The sequence below is a fragment of the Rhinopithecus bieti genome, unplaced genomic scaffold, assembly GCF_001698545.2.
Source record: "Rhinopithecus bieti isolate Rb0 unplaced genomic scaffold, ASM169854v2 scaffold_1304, whole genome shotgun sequence".
Classification (NCBI taxonomy): domain Eukaryota; kingdom Metazoa; phylum Chordata; class Mammalia; order Primates; family Cercopithecidae; genus Rhinopithecus; species Rhinopithecus bieti.
The window spans coordinates 457,971-477,473 of NW_016803307.1; the positions used below are offsets into that span (position 1 = coordinate 457,971).

Below are 19,503 nucleotides of genomic sequence, written 5' to 3' on the forward strand. Positions count from 1 at the left end.
CTGACTTTTAAAATTTGGATGAGATTTTTAAAGGAAGAAAACTGTTTTAAATCACTAACATGAATTCAAAGCTATTATCACTACTAGACATAAAAGATAAATGTAACAAATACAATACAGTGTTATCAAATTTTACAGATGCAATCCAAAAGGAACAAAATTGAAACTAAAAGGATAACTTTCTCACCATGACTCAAAATTTAAAATTGCTGTTTTGCAGTACCAGTTAAAATCATCTCTAGCAGTGCTGGTAGTATATGCCTTACACTTTGGGGAAAACTGAACTAAATGGATAATGATATAGTACTGTGATGTAAGTCAAATTACAGCATAGACTATAAAATTCAAATTACTAACCCTTGAGGCAGGAATCATGAAGCATTAAGAAAGTCTGCCCTAGATTCTTGAAGAGCAAGATCCCACTATGCGATAATACCACTTCTCACACAATCAGAGGTCATTTTCCTCAAGCAGCCAGCGATAATACCACTTCTCACACAAAGCGATAATACCACTTCTCACACAATCAGAGGTCATTTTCCTCAAGCAGCTAATAATCAGTGAGCAGAGAAAGCAGATATAAGGTCCAAGCATTGAAGCATATGCATCTCACCACAGAAAACTGCTGCAGAACTTAATTCTAAGTCTGTACACGTTTTGTAGACCAAATGTTACCAGCAAATTCAGATATCTAGTTCATATACTCCAATCATCCTTTACTCTATGTTCAGGGGAAACACCTACTTTTTTTTCTCATATATATTTCAGACATTTGCTTATTTAAAAAAAAAAAATCCACCAAGTTAAGACATGAGAAGTGTGTCGCTTTCCTCGACTCTCACTGGGCTCATACAGGGAGCAGGGTTTTATCCCACTCCGCAAAACAAGGCCCAGCGGCATCAGAAGGGGCCTGCCCAAAGTCGACCACGTGCTGACAGCAGAGCCAGGGCTCCGAGCCAGGGTCCTCTCTGTTGAGCACATCTAGTCATTCTGGGGAAGAGACCATATGCACTGTGCTCATCCCAAAGCTCTCTACTTGTCCCTCAGAAAAAAAAAAAAAAAAAAATCCTTGTAGTTTAGATAATCCATAAGCACTGCCCTCTTTCTCCCTAAACTCATGCTTCTCTTTTCCAACACAGCACACAATTCCCTTGACTTTGCTCCTGAAATGTCAGAAAACAAAGCCACAAAAGTCAGTGTTTGAAGCTCTTGGCAGTTCTTCTTGGCCCAGAAAATGAGCCTGTAAAAACTTCTCTCTTTATTTACAAACCTCTTTAAAGAGAAACGTAAAACCTGAGTTTTCTCCTCACTTGAGCAAGGAAACATCCGGAAAGGTCTAGTTTTGCTTTTAGAATCAAAGCAAATTTGAGCTAACGTCAGTTCTAGCATCTTACCCTTTAACCAGGAATGACAGGAAGATCTCCCACCTTCCACATGGGAGGGTGCAGGGGTGCCTGAGGGGAGTGAATGTGGACTCCTAACCACAGGAAGCTCCTGAAGGGAAGTTAGCAGCAAGCCTGCAGGTGGTGATGTCTAAGATCCTTCTTGGTGTGGCTGGGGACCAGCAGGGTTGGCATTTCCTGGGAGCTTCTTAGCAATGCAGAATCTTCAGACCCACTCTGGACCTACTGCATCAGAATCTTCATTTTAACAAGAGTCTCAGATAATTCCTTGCACATTGAAGTATGACAAGCATTAATTCAATGGACTTTCTCCTCCCCGGTCAAAGCAATGCAAAATCAAGAACTAAGGAAGTTCCTATCATGACTATGGCCAGCCCTGGTTATAACCCTGCTACAAACCACTGAGGCTGGGCAGGGACCCAAAGGAACAGCCTCTGATCCAAAAGTGGGCACTGTCAGCTGGGGCAACAGAAGACCAGAGGCCCACACAGGCCTCCAGGCACCAGTCACAAACCCTCACAAATGCCTGCACCTGTACAAAGTCAGGTTCTCACACTGCCTCTCCAGCTGCAGGCTTTGTGACTTTTACTTGCCTACTCACTTGCCTAGGGTATTCAGATTGATATGATTTTATCTGTCCAAAAAGTGACAGGAAGCATACTGAGATCTGCCAGACCAAGAAATGGTCTAAGACCCCTATATCTGTTGGTTACAGTAAACAGCGACCTTGTTCTTCTGCTCTGTCATCTGCACAGATTCATTCTTTCTTTTGCTTGTTTGTTTGTTTGTTTGAGACAGAGTCTCGCTCTGTTGCCCAGGCTAGAGTGCAATGGCATGATCTTGGCTCACTGCAACCTCCACCTCCCAAGTTCAAGCGATTCTCCTGCCCCAGCCTCCTGAGTAGCTGTGATTACAGGCGCGTGCCACCAAGCCTGGCTAATTTTTGTATTTTTAGTAGTGTTGGGGTTTCACCACATTGGTCAGGCTGGTCTCGAACTCCTGACCTCGTGATCCCCCCACCTTGGCCTCCCAAAGTGCTGGGTTACAGGCGTGAACCACTGCACCCAGCCCAGGTTCATTCTTTCTTTTAATAACCTCCGGGAAAGCCCCGAACCTTCCATGCTGTCTTCCCCTCTACCCCCACATCCACCACGCACATAATGCTACTGAGCCAGAGCCAGGCCCTGCCAAGAAGGGAAGGGAACAGTTAACTCCCTCTCGGCATTTCTAAGAGAGCTGGGTAAGAAGGTGAATGTTCTGCAGGATCCTTCACAAAACTCGAACACTTGCAGAAGGAAAGGTTGAAACTGAGGGAAAAAATAAAATAAAAAAAAGCAGTGTTGGTGTCTCAAGGAGCAGAAACATTTTTGTGTTCTGATACTATCTTCAGTGAAAGACTAGTTTCTTTTATCAACGTGCTGGAAGGTAAAAGTGGACACGCGGGAAGATGCATGGAGCCCTACTTTCTAGTTACTAGTGTTTGAAAGAGCTGATGTGGGAACTGGTAAAACTGGCGGCTGACCAGTTCTGACTTTCCACTGAGCATCCCATTAGAGTTAATTACGGGACTGGGAACTTTTGAGCTGTATGGTTTCCTTCCTCCTAAAGAGTGAGAGCCAAAACTTTTTGTCTTTCTTAAGTATTTCTGTTTATTTCTAATCCCCATTTCAAAATTGCTATGTATTTCTTCAGATTTTGTGATTTCTGTGACCATTTTACAAAGTCACTGCTTCCTTGCAGAGTTAATAGCTAGTCATTGTTTATAACTTAGATAACTGCTAAGACAAGAGAATCATTTCAATCACATATACTTTGGGTAAGTATTATACAGGCTAGTTTCTAAGGCAATTCTGGCCTGGCCAGACCCCAAATGCCCACCCCACCCCATACTCCAGCATAAGCGAAGCTGCTCATCAACACCTTCTGAGCTGAGGGGCAAGGCCATGCTTTGTACTGGTTGCCATCCACCTCCCAGGGCAGCCAACCTTCAGGGTGGCTGGTAACCTGACCTGTACTCTATGTCTTACAGTTGGCATAAAAAGATAAGTTGGGTCAACCATTCTTCACTGAGAAATCCTTCACTGGCAAACAAATGCTGCAGCAGGGGCAAAAGCCAAACTGTACGTAAAAAGAAATCACAAAAAGAGGCCACCACAAGCCAGTTCCAACAGAGCAGGTTATTGAGCAGGGAAGAACAGAGAACCCACAAACAGAAGCAGACACACTGGAAAAGAGAGGCCATGAAACCCTCAAGATAGTGTCAAATGCAAGCTTGGTGCCACTGCTTTTGGTATATGTTAATTCCCTCTGCCCCCTGTTTCCTTACAATCAAATCCACTTTACCTAAGTAGATCTGGGTTCCCTGCAACCAAATAAGCCATCTAAAACAAGACACCCTCCCAAAAAAAGTTTTGCTTTGTTTTACTTTTTCTAGTAGCTTCAAAGTAAGAAATAATTTTCATGCAAAATAAAAGTATGTCATGATCACATGGCTAAGCCAGAAGACAGTTTCTAATTTATGGAATGTAATAGATAACAGCAATTTAAAACCTATTAGAAGTTGGCAAAAAGGAGGAATCATTTTTTCTTCACCATATTTCCAACCAAGTACTGATTGCTGCATTATAACAATGATCCACAGAAGAATACTATGTCTGGGACCTGGGGTTTTTGCCAAAAATATCAGACTGAAATATACAGAACTAAAGATAATCGATTCAGAAGAAACCTATAGATTTTTGTAGGAAAGCAAAAGCAAAGCACAAAATAAATCAGGTATGTAATAGGAGAGAAATAAAGGAATTACCTTTTCAATAAATAATTCAGACCATATTTGAGACTATCCTGAGGAAATTATACCAGGGTCCTTACAAGAACTGAATTCCATCAGTAGATAGGACCACTGGGAGTTGCTACTTTAATTTAATAAATCAAAATGCTATAACAAGAAGCAATACCAGCCCATGTGGGAAGCCCTCTAAGCAGCATAAAACTCAGGGTTAAACCCAGGTACCCATTTAAAAATGAAAGGCATTTGAGTATCCCGTTGGGGTATCTATTAGGATGCTCTATTCAAATGTTCAATAAAAATGAATCAATAGTGGGATCTGAAAATAAAAATCAGCTCACAAATATACCACACAAATTGAAGTGGGCAAAACCACCAGCAGCCTAATTAGAAACAAACGAAGACAGAAGATGCCTGAATGGCAAGCAAGTCTGTTCACTACAGGGAGAGTATACCAAGCAACGGAGACACAGCCAAGAGGAACCAACCCTTCCCCAGGGCAGGTTTCCCTTGCCACAGCAGCACCCAAGCACCGGACAAGAACCGTGCCACCAGTCCTCGGTATCATGTTCAGCAAAATAAGTGGACAAGGTTAAATGATTTCCCAGCCCACTCTCTAACTCTAGGAATCAGATTGAACTTATCTGGAGAAAGCTGTCTCCTAACACTTGTGTTATGAAATTTTTTATTTGGAAAATGCCTATAAGTTAACTGACCTATTCAAAAATGGCATTAATTTCACCCCAAGAATCATACAGTTTTCCATAACTATCAGGGAAAGCACCTCCAATAATATGTATCTAGCTGTATTTACTAAAAACACTCCCAGCATCTGAAGAGATAAATGGCCAACCCAAGTGGAATCTTTCTTACCATTTCGAGACACGTCTAGTTCCACCAGCTGCATGAAGTTTGCTATTTCTGGAGGGAGCCGCTGAATTTCATTATCACTAAGTCCAAGCTTTCGTAATTTGACTAGCTGGAAAAATTGCTGAAAGACAAAAGAGTTTAACATAGATTTCACATGTGTTTGTATCATAAACTTTTGGGCTACTATGAAATGTAAAACAATGTTTTTTTAAAAACTAATGAAGATTGTAGCAACATCAATTTCCTAACTTTGATGGCTGTACTGTAGTTGTGAAGATGCTACCACTGGGAAAACTAAGTATAAGGAACCTCTCAGTACTATTTTGAACTTCTTATCAATCTACAATTATTTCAAAATAAAAGGTTTTAAAATTAATGAGCAACTTAATGAGAAGAACAGTCACTCCTGTCCACTCTTTATGCTATCAGTAGACAGAAATATCGACTTATGAAACTGACATTAAATCTGCAATGCCCAAATCACACATAAAATAGACAAGTAAAATGTATTTAAAAATATTTTTAATATATTTAAATGTTAAAATATTTTTAAAATATTTTAGACATTTTTTAAAGAAATTATTATATATCAGAAAGTATAATAAATATCCCACAAATGTGTGCAGGCAAAAAATACATATTTGACCAATCTAAAAAGTCTGCACTGGATACTTCCATCAACCATGGCAGACTGAGTATGTGCTCTTTCCCCACACTTTTTAAAAACTGTATTAAAATGACACTAAAGGAATTCACATGAACATAAATATAATGTGAAATAAGCCCATGAAGACAAAAAATGAAAGAGTACAAAAAGCAAACTAGATATGCAACAAAACCCTTTAAGCTAGAAAACAGAGGGATGAATGGTAACCAACAAACAAATCGAAACAAAGCTGGAATTTAAGCCTGTGGGGTGAGTAGCCAATAAGAAACTAGGTCCATGTACCTCTGAGGAAAGGAGAACTGATTGAAAATTTATATAAAGAACAAATAAACTGCCATATTCTCTTCTCTACCCTGCAGAGGCAGGCAGGAGCCTGGAAATTTCCTCTCCAGAAGAGGTAAGTCCAAACACAGGTAAGCACAGCTGAGGGCAGGGGTAACGTAACCCTGCTAAAAACGGGACTGAGTCAAAGCCTGGTCAGTAAGATCCCACCCTCTCTTCTCCCCGCAGCCCGGCTCCTGGGCATAAGCACAGACTTGCAGACACCAATCTTCCTATAGAGAAGCTTCAGGTTATATGCCCTCACCAACACATGGAGCTTCCAAACAGGTCCACCTTCCCTGATCTCCACTGCCACATGCAAGAAAGAGAATGTGCACACACGCACACACACACACACACACACACACACACACACCCCACATCTCAGAGGAAACAAACATGATGCAGGGAACAGAAAAAATACTTCCTCAACCAAAATATAATTAATATCCTCAGAGAAATCACAGATGAAGCAACACAACACCATAAAAAGCATAATTAGAAGAACTAGAAACAAGCTTTCAGAAAGTGAAAAATATTGTAGCATTGATAAAAGAATCCCACAAAAGAGGTGAAAAATAAAGTGAGTAGAGTCCTCAGAAGGTGGAATAAAAGATGGGAAAATGGAAGAAAAAAAGAGAGGAAAATGAATGGACCAGTTCACAAGGTACTACAAAGTAATTCATAGTTCAAAGAGAGAAATACAGGGAACTGCAGGACATGCTTTTTCTGGTTTGAGAGGACCCACCATGCAACCAATAAAACGAATGAATAAAAAAGTATATACCAAGGAATACTCCAGAAATTAGATTCTAAAAGCTTCCAGAGACAGGAAATAAAAGAAAAAGATCATAACAAAGAATTGGGTGTCAGAATGGCACTGGACTCAAAAGGAACCTTGAAAGTAAGTGGGCAATGAAGCAATGCCTTCAAAATTCCTAAAAAATCATTATTCCCAACCTAAAATTGTATACCCAGCCAAACTATCAATTAAGTATGATTACAGAATAAAAACATTTCAGTCACACATGGTATCAAAAAGTTTAGTTTTCTTGTACCTTTCTCAGGACTCCATCAAAATATGTAAATAAACTTAAAAGAAAAACAACCTGAGATCCAGGAAACAGAGAATCAACAAAACAGAGACAGGCAAAGGAAATTCCCAGGATAAAATCATGAAGGGAATTCCAAGATGTAGCTTGAACATCAGGCCCAAGAGCAAACCATCTACACTGGAGCAAAATACGACAGCTCCCAGAGGGAAGTTTTGAAAAAATTAATAAAAACACACCTGAGGAATTATCTGATATGTTTGGAAGCATCAAAGGGGATTTACAACTCTTTCAGAATGTTTGGTGATAAATCAGAAATAGGTATACAGAGAACAAAGCAAGCAAAAGGAAAGAGGGTTATTAATTCCAGGGAAAATATAAAGTGAAAGAACATATAATCATAATATAAAATCTGATTATGGACAATACTTACAGTCATAACATTATAATATCTATATTGGTAAAACCAAAATTTATGTTATGTCAATATTGAGAATGGGAAAGAAACTGTAAGAACTAAAGCCTCATCTTCCATAAAAAGAAATCCATAAATAACTCAAAGAGGAAAAAAAATCAAGCCGCAAAAGTAAGTCATTTAGCAATATGGAGGCAAATATTAGCAGAAATAGTCAAAAGCCAGAAACTGGAGTGGGGAAGGAGGCAAGAGGCTGCTGTTTTTCACTGTCACACTAAACAGCTTATTAGATTTTTTAAACTATTTGCATACATTACTCTGCTAAAGATGGAAATTGAATTTACAAATGAAGAAGTCTCTACTAAGATTACAGGATGCTCAAATGTTAATTTTGTAGGATGCTAACATTTAATAGTCTTCATCTTTCTTTTTTGGGTTGGTAAAAAAGATTGCATATTTATATAATCATACAATTGCCTCTTGGAAAGCAATTGAGCAATACATAAAAGAAAAAAATCTTTTCAAGTCCACTGAAATACTTTTGGGCATCTGTCCTCATAACTGAAAATAATGCACAAATACATCTTTGCACTATTATGTGTAAAAATAAAAAACTAGAAAACATACATTTCAAAGAAGAAAAATGATTGCATATTATTAAATAATTCAATATTATGCAACAATAAAATAAATATTATAAAGATCACAGAACTTGAAAAGATTTACCATGCAAATATAACTAAAAAAGAAAACAAAATTGCAGATACACTACATTTAAAAAGCATGTGTGCATGTGGACAAACAGAAAGAGAACAAAGAAGAAAAAAGCAGTTATGTTAGGTGACAAGCATAATGCATGAATGACTTTTTAATTTAAAAACCGTATTTTTTAAAATAATAAAATGAACTATAAATCTCAGCAAATGAATGCTACCAATTAGCTATACAAGATAATGAGGAAAGTGCTCAACTAAAGGACTAATCCTTTGGATTTCTTTACTCATGCAGTTGAGATTTAATTTCTTAAGGAAAGATATTAAAACGTCTTTATACTGCCTGTACTAAAGCATCAGCCAGCACAAAAGCCATTCAATAGAGTCACATATTTGAATAATTGAGCTTATGCCAATTGTTCAGAGTCTGACAGTTTCATAATACATCAATGTGTTTACTCAAGCATGAAAAGCTCACTTTGTCTTCCAGGAAAGGCATAATAGCAAAACTACAAAACCCATCACCATTTCCATACATTCTGGGACCATTCAGAAATAAGACAAGAAATCAAGACAATAAGGTACTTAGATGTACAGTGAATAATAAGTTCACTTTACATCTGTAGAAACGATAACCTACAAATCCTCACATCCAATAGAAGTCATAACAGCACACAAATTTAAGGTTTGGTTCTGCATGTTACCAGCATCCTACACTACAGCCTGTCACAAACACTACTTTATTCAACTTGGGAAGTACCTGCCAGATGTAAAAACAACCCTATCTGACATGATCCCAAATGAAACCAGTAGTTCCTTAATCCTTCTCTCATTATCCTGATGTGATCTTAATATGGTACCCAAAGATCAACACAATGCCAGCGAAACTGTATTAAATTCCCAAATATTCAACTTCCTCAGAGAGTCAGGAAAAATAACTCACTAAGCTATCAACCCTTCTGCCTTGCCTTTGAGATCAGCCAGAGCACATGAAAAACAATTCCTGTAGCTGTCTTGGCAGGACGCCTCAGTGCAGTGCAACCATGTGACAAAACACACAGAGACCGTTCTTCAACTCTACCATGTTTGATTATAGCTCACTAACCCACTTCGAGCACATTCTGTACAATTACATGCAGAGGAACCCAAATTGCCTCAGGTTGTTATGCTACACCCATCCTCTTATAGCCACCATTGCTTTCAGTAGATACAGCCTTTAATTTGGATAAATGTTCTCCCATTCTCCATTGCTGACAAGATTCTTTTCCTTCTTTTTTGGTAGAGTGTTAGTACCTCCCTTCTGCTTTTTAGAAAGGGACAATGAAAATCTCAGTCCTAGAAGAGCTGTGTCCCCTTTTATTATCATTTGGCCAAGGATCAGTCAATTGTCCCCCAGTTGCCCAAACTTCTCCTCTGTAATATAGAGAAAACATAAACCATTGTTACAGATTCACATGGAGAACAACTAGTGTAAAGAATGCTATTAATTCCTGAAAAACTGTGGGACTCCTAACTATAATGACACAAAATTTACTCACAGATTTCCTTCCTGGAGACATTCTAACCTATCACATAAATCTTGACCCCTTTTCATCCTACAAAACTCTCATCCCATCCCCACTCCTGTCCCCATCAACCTAGACTGCCTTTTTGGGCAACCACCTGTATGTGGTTGTAAACCAATGGTTCTAATCTCAAGGTAAAATGCACAATATACATCATTTGTGTCATCTGACATTGTTTTTTTCTGTGAGACTTGCAAAAAGTGACTGTGACTTTGTTACCCAGAAATTATACTACTAGGTATAGATCTTTTAAAAAAAACTCTCACATATATTTTTCCAGAATACATATACAAAATGTGCTTGAAATAATTATTTATAATACCCCAAAACTGCAAAAACCCAAACACCCATAAATAGTAGATCTGATAGAGGTATTATACATTATTACAGTGAAATTCTACACAGCAATGAAAATGAAAGCTTACTGTTAGTCATGATATAGATGAATCTTAGAGATAATGTTCAGTGAATAAAGCCAGGCACACAAGAATGCGTATTATATTATTTCATTTATATGCTGAATAAATCACCTGAACTAATTTTACAGATGCATACAGAGGCAATAAAACCCAAAAAGATAAGCAAAGAGTGATTCTTATAAAACCAGGTTAGTGGATACCTCTAGACATGAGAGGGAGGATTATGATCAGGAAAAGCATGCAATGGAAGCAGAATACATAATTTGATACAAGTTTTTGGAGTCATGGTAATGTTCAGTTTCTTCATCTGAATGGCAGTGACAGATGTTCACTTTATAATTTGCTATAAGCTATAAATTTATGCTTTACGTTCTTTTCTATAAATGTGTTTTATTTCACAATAAAAAAACTTTTTAAAGTTTTAGACTACTTACTAATCAGGAAGAAAAACACCAATTAGCACCAAGGACGTCCAATTACTTAATTCATCAAAGTTAATAATATTAAAAGAGCAATGGCATTAGATCTAGAGGAGGAGGAGGGAGAAGTGGCCATCATAACCAAAACAACAATGATAATGATAATAATACAGCAGTTAACCTCTACTGAGGGACACTCTATGTTTGGCAGTAAGCTAAACACTTCACATGGATTACACTCTTTAATCATCTCAAGGTTGCCACAATGCTGACACCTACACATATAAGTTAGCTTTTACTGCATAACAAACCATCCCAAATTTGGTGGCTCAAAACTACATGGATTTTTTTTATTTCTCACGTTTCTGTGAGTTGGTTAGGCAGTTGCGCTGCTGCTCTCATGTGGACTCACGCATCTACATTTGGCTAGTGTCAGAAGGGCTGGAAGATCCACACTGGCCTCACTCCTATGTCTAGCAGTTAGTGCCAGCTGTCAGCTAGAGCTCCTCTGTGCTCCACAAGGCCTCTGTCCCTCCTCCTCCCTTAAGCTAGAGTGGCTTCCTTATATGAAGCTCTCAGAGAGCATTCAAAAAGGGCAATGGCAGAAGCTGCAAGGACTCTTGGGGCCTAAGCTTGAAATTTGCATGATGTTGTCCTTTCTGCCACATTCCATTGGTCAAAGCAAGTCATAAAGTCAGCCCATATTTAAGGGAGCAGAGAGATCATCTTCATTTATAGATGGAAGGAATGGCAAAATCACGTTAAAAGAGGGAGAGGGTGGGAAAAAATTGGTAGATTAAATGAGGTAGAAACCTCAGATATGCCACAGAACACACATGAAAACTGGGTAGATTATGTACAAAATGCTATGGTTGATTACAGAGTAATGGCTTCTCTAAAGCAAATTGGAAGAGAAAATAATATACTGAATAAACTTTGGCTAAGATTCTTTATATATAAAAAGGATATAGAAAGAAAAGGCCAAGAACGATTCACAGAATAGTGAAATAACTACTTTGGTTAAAGCAGAGAATTCAAACAATCATATCTCACACCCAGAATTTGAGTTTGAAAGGATTTTAGCAAACACACATAAATAAGTATTAAATAAGAGTGAATGAGACACTTTTTGTCACTGTGTTTGGCAGAGGTGTGGAATAGGAATATCCCTGGGTGAATCACTTAACTTCTCTGATCCTCTTGTTTTCTTGTGAAAAAAATAAGTATTAAATGATAAAGGGCTCTTTGTAGCTCTAAAAATTATAGAATTGCATTTCAAAATACTTTCCATGTGCCAAAAGAAAAATGAAAATCCTGTTAGCACACAATATAACATTAAGCATGAAGTTAAAATGCATAAAATTACAGAAAGTAGATTAGCGGTTGCCTAGGAAATGGAAAATGACTGCTAATGGATATGTGGTTTCTTTTGGGTGATGAAAATATTCTAAAATTGATTGCGGTAATTTTAGAATATTTGCACAACTATTTAGAATATATTTAGAATAGTTGCACAACACAGTTACACAACTGTGACTTTATTAAAAACCAGTGAATTGCACACTTGGGGTGAATCGTATGGTATGTGAATTATATCTTAATAAAGATGTCAAAAAATGAACAGAATTGGTAGACATGAAAGAAGAAGGACTTCCTATTAGTAAGAAAAGACTGGGCTGGGGATACACAGATACTTTTATTTATTTATTTATTTTATTTTATTTTATTTTATTTTATTTTATTTTTTTGAGATGGAGTTGCCCATCTGTTGGCTGGAGTGCAGTGGCATGTTGCCCAGGCTGGAGTGCAGTGGCATGATCTCGGCTCACTCACTGCAAGCTCCGCCTCCCAGGTTCACACCATTCTCCTGCCTCAGCCTCCTGAGTAGCTGGGACTACAGGCGCCAGCCACCACGCCTGGCTAATTTTTTGTATTTTTAGTAGAGATGGGGTTTCACCATGTTAGCCGGGATGGTCTCAATCTCCTGACCTTGTGATCCGCCTGCCTCGGCCTCCCAAAGTGCTGGGATTACCAGCACAGATACTTTTATTTAACTGAATCCCTATAATCAAGTGAGGTAGAGTTTTGTTTTGTTTTGTTTTGTTTTCTATCTCCAGTTAACAGATAAGGAAACTGAAGTCCAGCAACTTTACTGGCTTCCCTGATACTGCACACCAGTTAATAATATTCTTTAGGAAAAATTCCCAAACAGAGCCATGCTGGAGGATCACACAGTAAAAATCCTTAGATAACTACCTGGTAAACGAAAAACACTGGTGTGAAACTACATTCTAATCAGCTAACCAAAACTAAGTCATGCTGGAGGTGGAGGCGGGAGGGTAAGCTAGGAAAGAAATAACTACGAAAATTACCAATGCTGTCAGATTCTATCTTGATTGACAAGTTGGGAGCGGAAGAAAAGAGCATGCTAATGAAACCTACATGTGAGAACACGTAAGTGGGGTTGCTGCCAATCCAATCCAGACGGAGAGAGTAGACATGCAAGAAATCTAGACAGATAAGAATGAATCAACTTCTAGAGGATCAGGGGCACAGAGACAAAACAAACATCCAGATAAAGCCTTGGGCAAGGGAAGGCTGAAAGAAACAGGGAAAGCAGAAGACAAAATTTGATACAAGTTTATAATATGATACAGCAAAAGGGCATACGAAGAAAAAAGGCTCAGCTAGGTCTAGTTTCTGAAGGCAAAGGGGGAGGTATCACAGAGCAGCAGGACAGTCCTGGAGAAACTCAAAACGATGACACTGTTCAACTGGGAATTAGAATTTTATTAATGCTAAACAATTTTCACAGATACAGAATGGAATTCAAGAGAATCACAAATACTTAAGAATTTGAAATACTGATTCAAAAAATAGAAAGTTTATATTCATGTACTAATAGGCCAGGTGATAGACAATAAATATGAAATAAGATAAAGGGTTTAATCTCTAAATAAAACTAATCATTTCTTCTATAATCTGAAGAGATATTTTTCCCTGCCCATCCATTTGCCCAGAAGACAAATATATGAAATAGATCACAGGGGGAAAAAAAGCCTCTCCTGCTCTAAAATAAAATTTTTAATACGTTCATGTTTCAGAGGCACAAGTACCCTTTTCTTTATGCAACAAAGAAAAGTGTGCTGACTCCTTTCCTTGCATGACCAAATTTCAGAGAAGCAAATTAGTTTCCACTGAGTGTTAGCATGTGTGTGCTTGAGCATGTATAATAAAGATGCTTACATTTATTTTGCTCAAAATATTTATTTAAAATATTTCTCTAATTTTTCTGGCCTCCCCTAATAAATTTATCCCCTCATTTGATGGTATATTTTAATGTTTCCAAGGTGTTTTCATGCATTATTAAGCTGTCACCATTAATGATCCTAAACAAAGATATAAATGCCCCAAGGGTGACCCCCATAATTAAAACAGCTCAAAGGTGAATCACTTTGAAAACCAAGAAACCAGGCACGTTTTCTGTATTGCGCTATGATCAGAACGGTGGATCAGACTAGTAGTGGCAACTGCAATCACTTGGAGAAAAGAAGCTTTTACTAAAAGCAAAATGGATCAGGGCAGCATTACTTTACTGGTAACTTGACTGAAGGGATGAGCTGTTGACATGGGAGGACCAGACTGATGGCGCAGATGGAGAACTGATGAGAGCTGGACCAAGCAGGGTTGGTACTGCAGAGGGAAAGATCAACTATGATGAGAGAAAAAAGATATCGAACTGAAACTAACAATAGGGGAATGATTAAACACAGGATGGCAAATGCATACAATGAACTATTATATGGCCATTAAAAATCATGTTTCTGGAGAACATTTAATAATATAATAAACACTGTGTTTAAGGGTTAAATGAAAAAAGATACATAAAATTGTATATATGTACAGTATAAGTCCTATTTTATTTAAAAATGTAATAGAAATTTTAGGGGAAAATTGTTTTAAAAGGTAAATCTGCTGAGAAGATAGGACAGATGACAGAGGATCATTCAACTTCTTGGGATTGATGTTTTGTATTACAGAAAATCAAAGACTCTACTCATTTAGAAAGAGTTGTTTTTCCTGCACATTTTAACCAAATGTATCATCAAGTAAAACTTGAAAAGAGGGGATATAATCTGTTTATATACAGAAAAGAAAAGGTTCTTTCAACAAGCAGTCAAACAGATATCCAATAAAGTTTATTAAAGTGTTCTTTATATTTTGACGTGGGATTCTCAATAAGGTTGCATTTTTCACACATTGTACTCAGGAAAGCATTACATGACTCAAATGGAATAAAATTTTGTTTAGTGGGCATTGTGCCATGGATTCAATATAATTTATCCAAGCTAATAGTAACAACAAGCACTACATACATACTATGTCTACTACATGCAAAGTTTGAAAATGAAAGAGATTTCAAATAAGAAGCAGTCTTTATTCCTAAAGGACATCCAGGAAATGACACAGGACAGGTGGATCAATAATTAAAATACAAGGTGGAAAATGAAAATCATAATGAGGCACAATCTGCCATAAATGGATAACAAATGGCTCTTGTCATCATAAACTGTACCTGTTATGCTTCTTCCGAGAAAAAAACAAAACCCAATTGGGCTATTTTATGGTCAGTCACATCATACCAATAGGATCAAAGATTCCTATGAGGCATCAAATAAGAATGGATTGTTGAGAGGAACTGCGTTAGGAAGATTCTTTCTAAATTTTCTCAGCAAATACACCAACACTAAAATCAGCACTCTGAGTACCTTCTGAAGTGAGAGGCCAAGCAAAAAAAAAAACTCACATAGGCAACACTAATAAGTCCTGATCATGGATGACAGAATACTTTAGGATTACCTATTATCCATGACAGAATACCTTAATGTTTTTAATCTCCTTAAGCAATACGTTGATACCACCCCTAGCCAAAGTTTGATGTTTCTGGACAGCAAGCAAGAAATGGAAGACTCAGGCATTTAATCTGAGTTGACGGATTACAATCACTCAAGAATGGCCCATAACTTTCTAGGGCAACATTTAATGGCACTTTGAGTGCATACAAATTGTAAGTAATGGAGGAAAGAAAAGGATTTTATCTCTTACTCTGAGTAATGCTGAAGATGACCTAACTGTTTTAAACCATTATCAGGAGATCTTGAAGGGTCAGGGAGGGACCTAACTAACCAGTTAATACAACTTAATGCAGCCAAGAATTCATCTCTTAACAAACTGCAAGATGTATTAAGCCCAGCAATGGTAACCATGATATCGCTATATTTATTCTGGACATTTTGTTTCAAGGAATGACAAAGCACTTTTCCAAAAGGGGCGGGAGGGTATGGTCAAGCAATAGAATACAGCAAACACTAGGAGAACAAATAACCCAAGCATCAGATGCGTACATACTGAAATCCCACAGGATTCCAAACAATTTAAATATGCAACTTGGCTTTTTGCGTTTACAAAGAAGTAATGTGAACCGGATTGACTGTTTAATGCCATTTGTTCAGGTTGTTAGGCCCTAACCAGATTTCAGGTATTTAGAAACATAATGATCTAATTATAACCACTGTAGAATTTAATAGTGGAGAAGGGCTTAACTTGCCTCCAAACATCTTCTAACATATTCTAAATATACATAAGCTACAACATATACTGTGGTATTTCCATAATCAAAATTTAAGATTAAAATTGTGTGATTTTATTATGTTGGTGCAAAAGTAATTAGGTTTTTGCCGTTATCTTCAATGGCATTATGGAATAATTATTGAATAATGCCATTGAAGACAATGGCAAAAACCATAATTACTTTTGCACCAACATAATAAAATCACACAATTTTAATTGCAATAATGGCATTATGGAATAATGCCATTGAAGATAATGGCAAAACCCGAAGTGTTTACAGCTCCTGTAAGAGGCAGTCTTGTACCTTGAAAATAAATCTTCTCTTACATTTAAACTTCTCACACACACCAAATTCACACAGTTTTCTACTGGTTTACCAAAATAGTTAAGTAAAAAGGCAAGATGGAAAAAACTGAGAGTATATTCCCTAGCAACTCACAAACAGTTATGCAAACACAAAACAGATCTCATGCTGATCACCACATTTTTGCTCCACAAACTGAATTTAAATATTAAATTCTAATATTAATCCAGATGAAGAACCACAGAGACAAGGCCTAATTGCAAAGTTTTTGAATTCCCCTACTGTTTAAAGAACAAGACAGACCATTAATATCCAACAAATTCTACTCAGCTCCCATGTCCTGAAGTTACATCCGATGAGATGTTAACATCTAACAAGTCTGCTTTCTTTGTGACAAGAAAAGGCAAAGCCCCTTCAGAGCCACTTTAAAAACTGCTCCTTTTGACAGACAGTCTTTACATTTTATTTCTACTGTTTACCAACAACCTAGGTAAGACATGGAACTAACACTCCTGGCCTTTGTCTAATGTAAGAATGTGCAGAAATGTTGGGTAGTGACCCGCAGGCCACCCAATGAGCCATCTCACTACCACAGCATCTAAGGACACAGTTCTTTCATTGCAACTCAGCTCTTAAAATACACTCTGGCGGTGTGCTTGTATTTGCTGACCAGCTGGTTCCTCTGCAGAAACACTATCTAGTGAGTACCTTGTTCAGCACATCACCTCAAGGGTTCTCTCAGTCAGAAACCTCTCTTTGTGACATGCAATCACAAAGAATATTCAAGAAAAGAGGAATGCAGGAATTCTGTAGGAAACTCCCAATCATAATCCCAAAGTAAAGTGTAAGAGCAACAGCATTCCTTCACCAGGAAGCAAGCAACATCTCCCAGGTGTTCAGACCAAAGGGCACAATCTGTTCTTGGTAAGCTCCCAGGACAATTTTCTGAGGTAGCTCAGTGTCCCAACAGCTTCTTTGCCACCTCTTCCCCAGGTTCCTACTCCTAGCTGAGAGTCCAACTTTTTACCCAGATTTGTATAATAAAAGGAAACAAGATCACCCATGTCACGACTCACTATATCATACCATTAGCACCAACCAGGGAGATACCGTGTCCTGGTACCATGGGCCCCTTTTCTCTCTGGAAAGCACTTTCCACAGCCTGGTATTCCAGGCCCACGATTCATCAAAGATTTCTTTTAATGAAGAACATCTCATATGCGTGAGTGACAGCAATTTAACATTAAAATGATTTATTACTAGACAGATTTTGAAAGTCCAATTTCAAAAAGTTTACAACATTACTTTTTACAAGAACATCTCCAAAATAATGAGAAATGCCTCTCGAGTGCCAGACATTAGGCCAGGGGCTCTACATACATAATCTCATTGGACCCTAAAAACAACCCTGAGCCAGGCAGTTACTCTGATTTCACAAATGATCCAACTGAAGCACAGAGAGATTACATGCCTGGGTCCAGATTACATCGATGTGTCTGCACCAGCATTCAGACTCACGTTCAAAGTCCCAGCATCTCTACTATGAAGACCAAGGCAAAGAAGGTGCACTGTGGAGCCCAAACTCTATAATCCCAGCTCCCCAACAATTTACTGGCTGTTTGTGTGACCTCATACAAGTTACTTAATACAGTGAATACAGGTTTTCAGAAGGGTATGTGGCATATAAGAAATGCTTAATATATGTTAGCCTTAATTATTACTATTAAACCCACCACATACCACACCTTCCTATATATCCAAGTAACCAAAACTTTTCAAGAGCAAAAATATTAGATCTAATGATAACACCTTGTTGCCCTTGGAGTATACTGGTAGGATGAGGCTAAGTGCTAAACAAGAATCATGCCAACACATTTTAAGACTTCTTTCATTTTCAAAAACAGAGAAGGACCACAAACAAAAAGATATTGTACGCAGAAATCGACAGACCGCAGGGACCAAATGTTTAAAGGGTCTCAGGACTAATTAACAAGTCCAGCAACCCAGTCTACCAAGTATTCAAGCTACTATCCAAACATGGCATGTAAATTTTAAAATGTTTTCATACTAATCATCAAACAAAAGCAACAAGTGAGCTAAAACATACATGAAAGGAATGGAAGGAGTTCAGGGAGGCTCAGCAACTTAGTGTAAAGTCAGTCAACACTGAACGAAGGATAGACCTAAACTGTGCATAAAAGGAACACAGGGTAAGAGAGGAGGCCTAGATCCTGCCCAGAAGAAACAGTTGTACACATTGGAAAATGGAGACAAGCCTGGCTAGGCCAGCCCCTCCAGAATTAGCCTGCCTGGCTCAGAACTAGATGGGTGCTGCCCTGTGACAGGGCTCCCAGGTCCTAGCCCTGTGAATAACTAACAGGAAAGCTTTGAGCACCCAAGATGGTAAATGAACTCAACCAGACCTCTGTGCTCTTTTCCAGCATCAACAGCCTGTGATTCTCTATTCTCTAATTATGAAAAGAAAGGAAAGCAGGTAAGACAAATTACCCTTTTTGAACTAAGGGCCTCCAACTCTCCAATGGGTTCTATTCCAAACATCCATTTGTAGGTCAGAGCTAGAAGCTCAGAATGCACTTCCGCATGCATGAGACCATTACAGATTGTGATTAAGTCTTTAAGTAAGCCTGTAAACGTCTGCTCAGTTCCTAATGCAGCATAAACAGGTCTTCTCAAAGCTTTCCAATGGCTATCCACTAGTTATAGAACAAAGCACAAGCTCCTCAGCTCCATATTCAGGGCCCTCATGACCTGCACATAAATAACACCATCAATATTTCTGTAGGTTTTGAGAGCTTATAAAATGCTTGCTCATACCTTATGCTATCAACACAACTGCCCAGTGAGCAATCATTATCACAAATTGAACTTTGAAAGACAAGGCATGGAAGGTATCAGAGCCACACCTTCAACAAACC

General features: G+C 38.1%; 1 protein-coding gene across 3 annotated transcripts in view; it reads right to left on the bottom strand.

Annotated features, from left to right (window-relative positions):
* Positions 1 to 19,503, bottom strand: part of LRRC1 (leucine rich repeat containing 1) — a 130,294-nt gene that overhangs the window by 79,686 nt on the left and 31,105 nt on the right. For all 3 annotated transcript variants that reach the window (XM_017872884.1, XM_017872892.1, XM_017872902.1), the window contains exon 2: positions 5,065 to 5,182. In XM_017872884.1, coding sequence (XP_017728373.1) covers positions 5,065 to 5,182 — 118 coding nt within the window. The remainder of the gene's footprint in view (positions 1 to 5,064; positions 5,183 to 19,503) is intronic.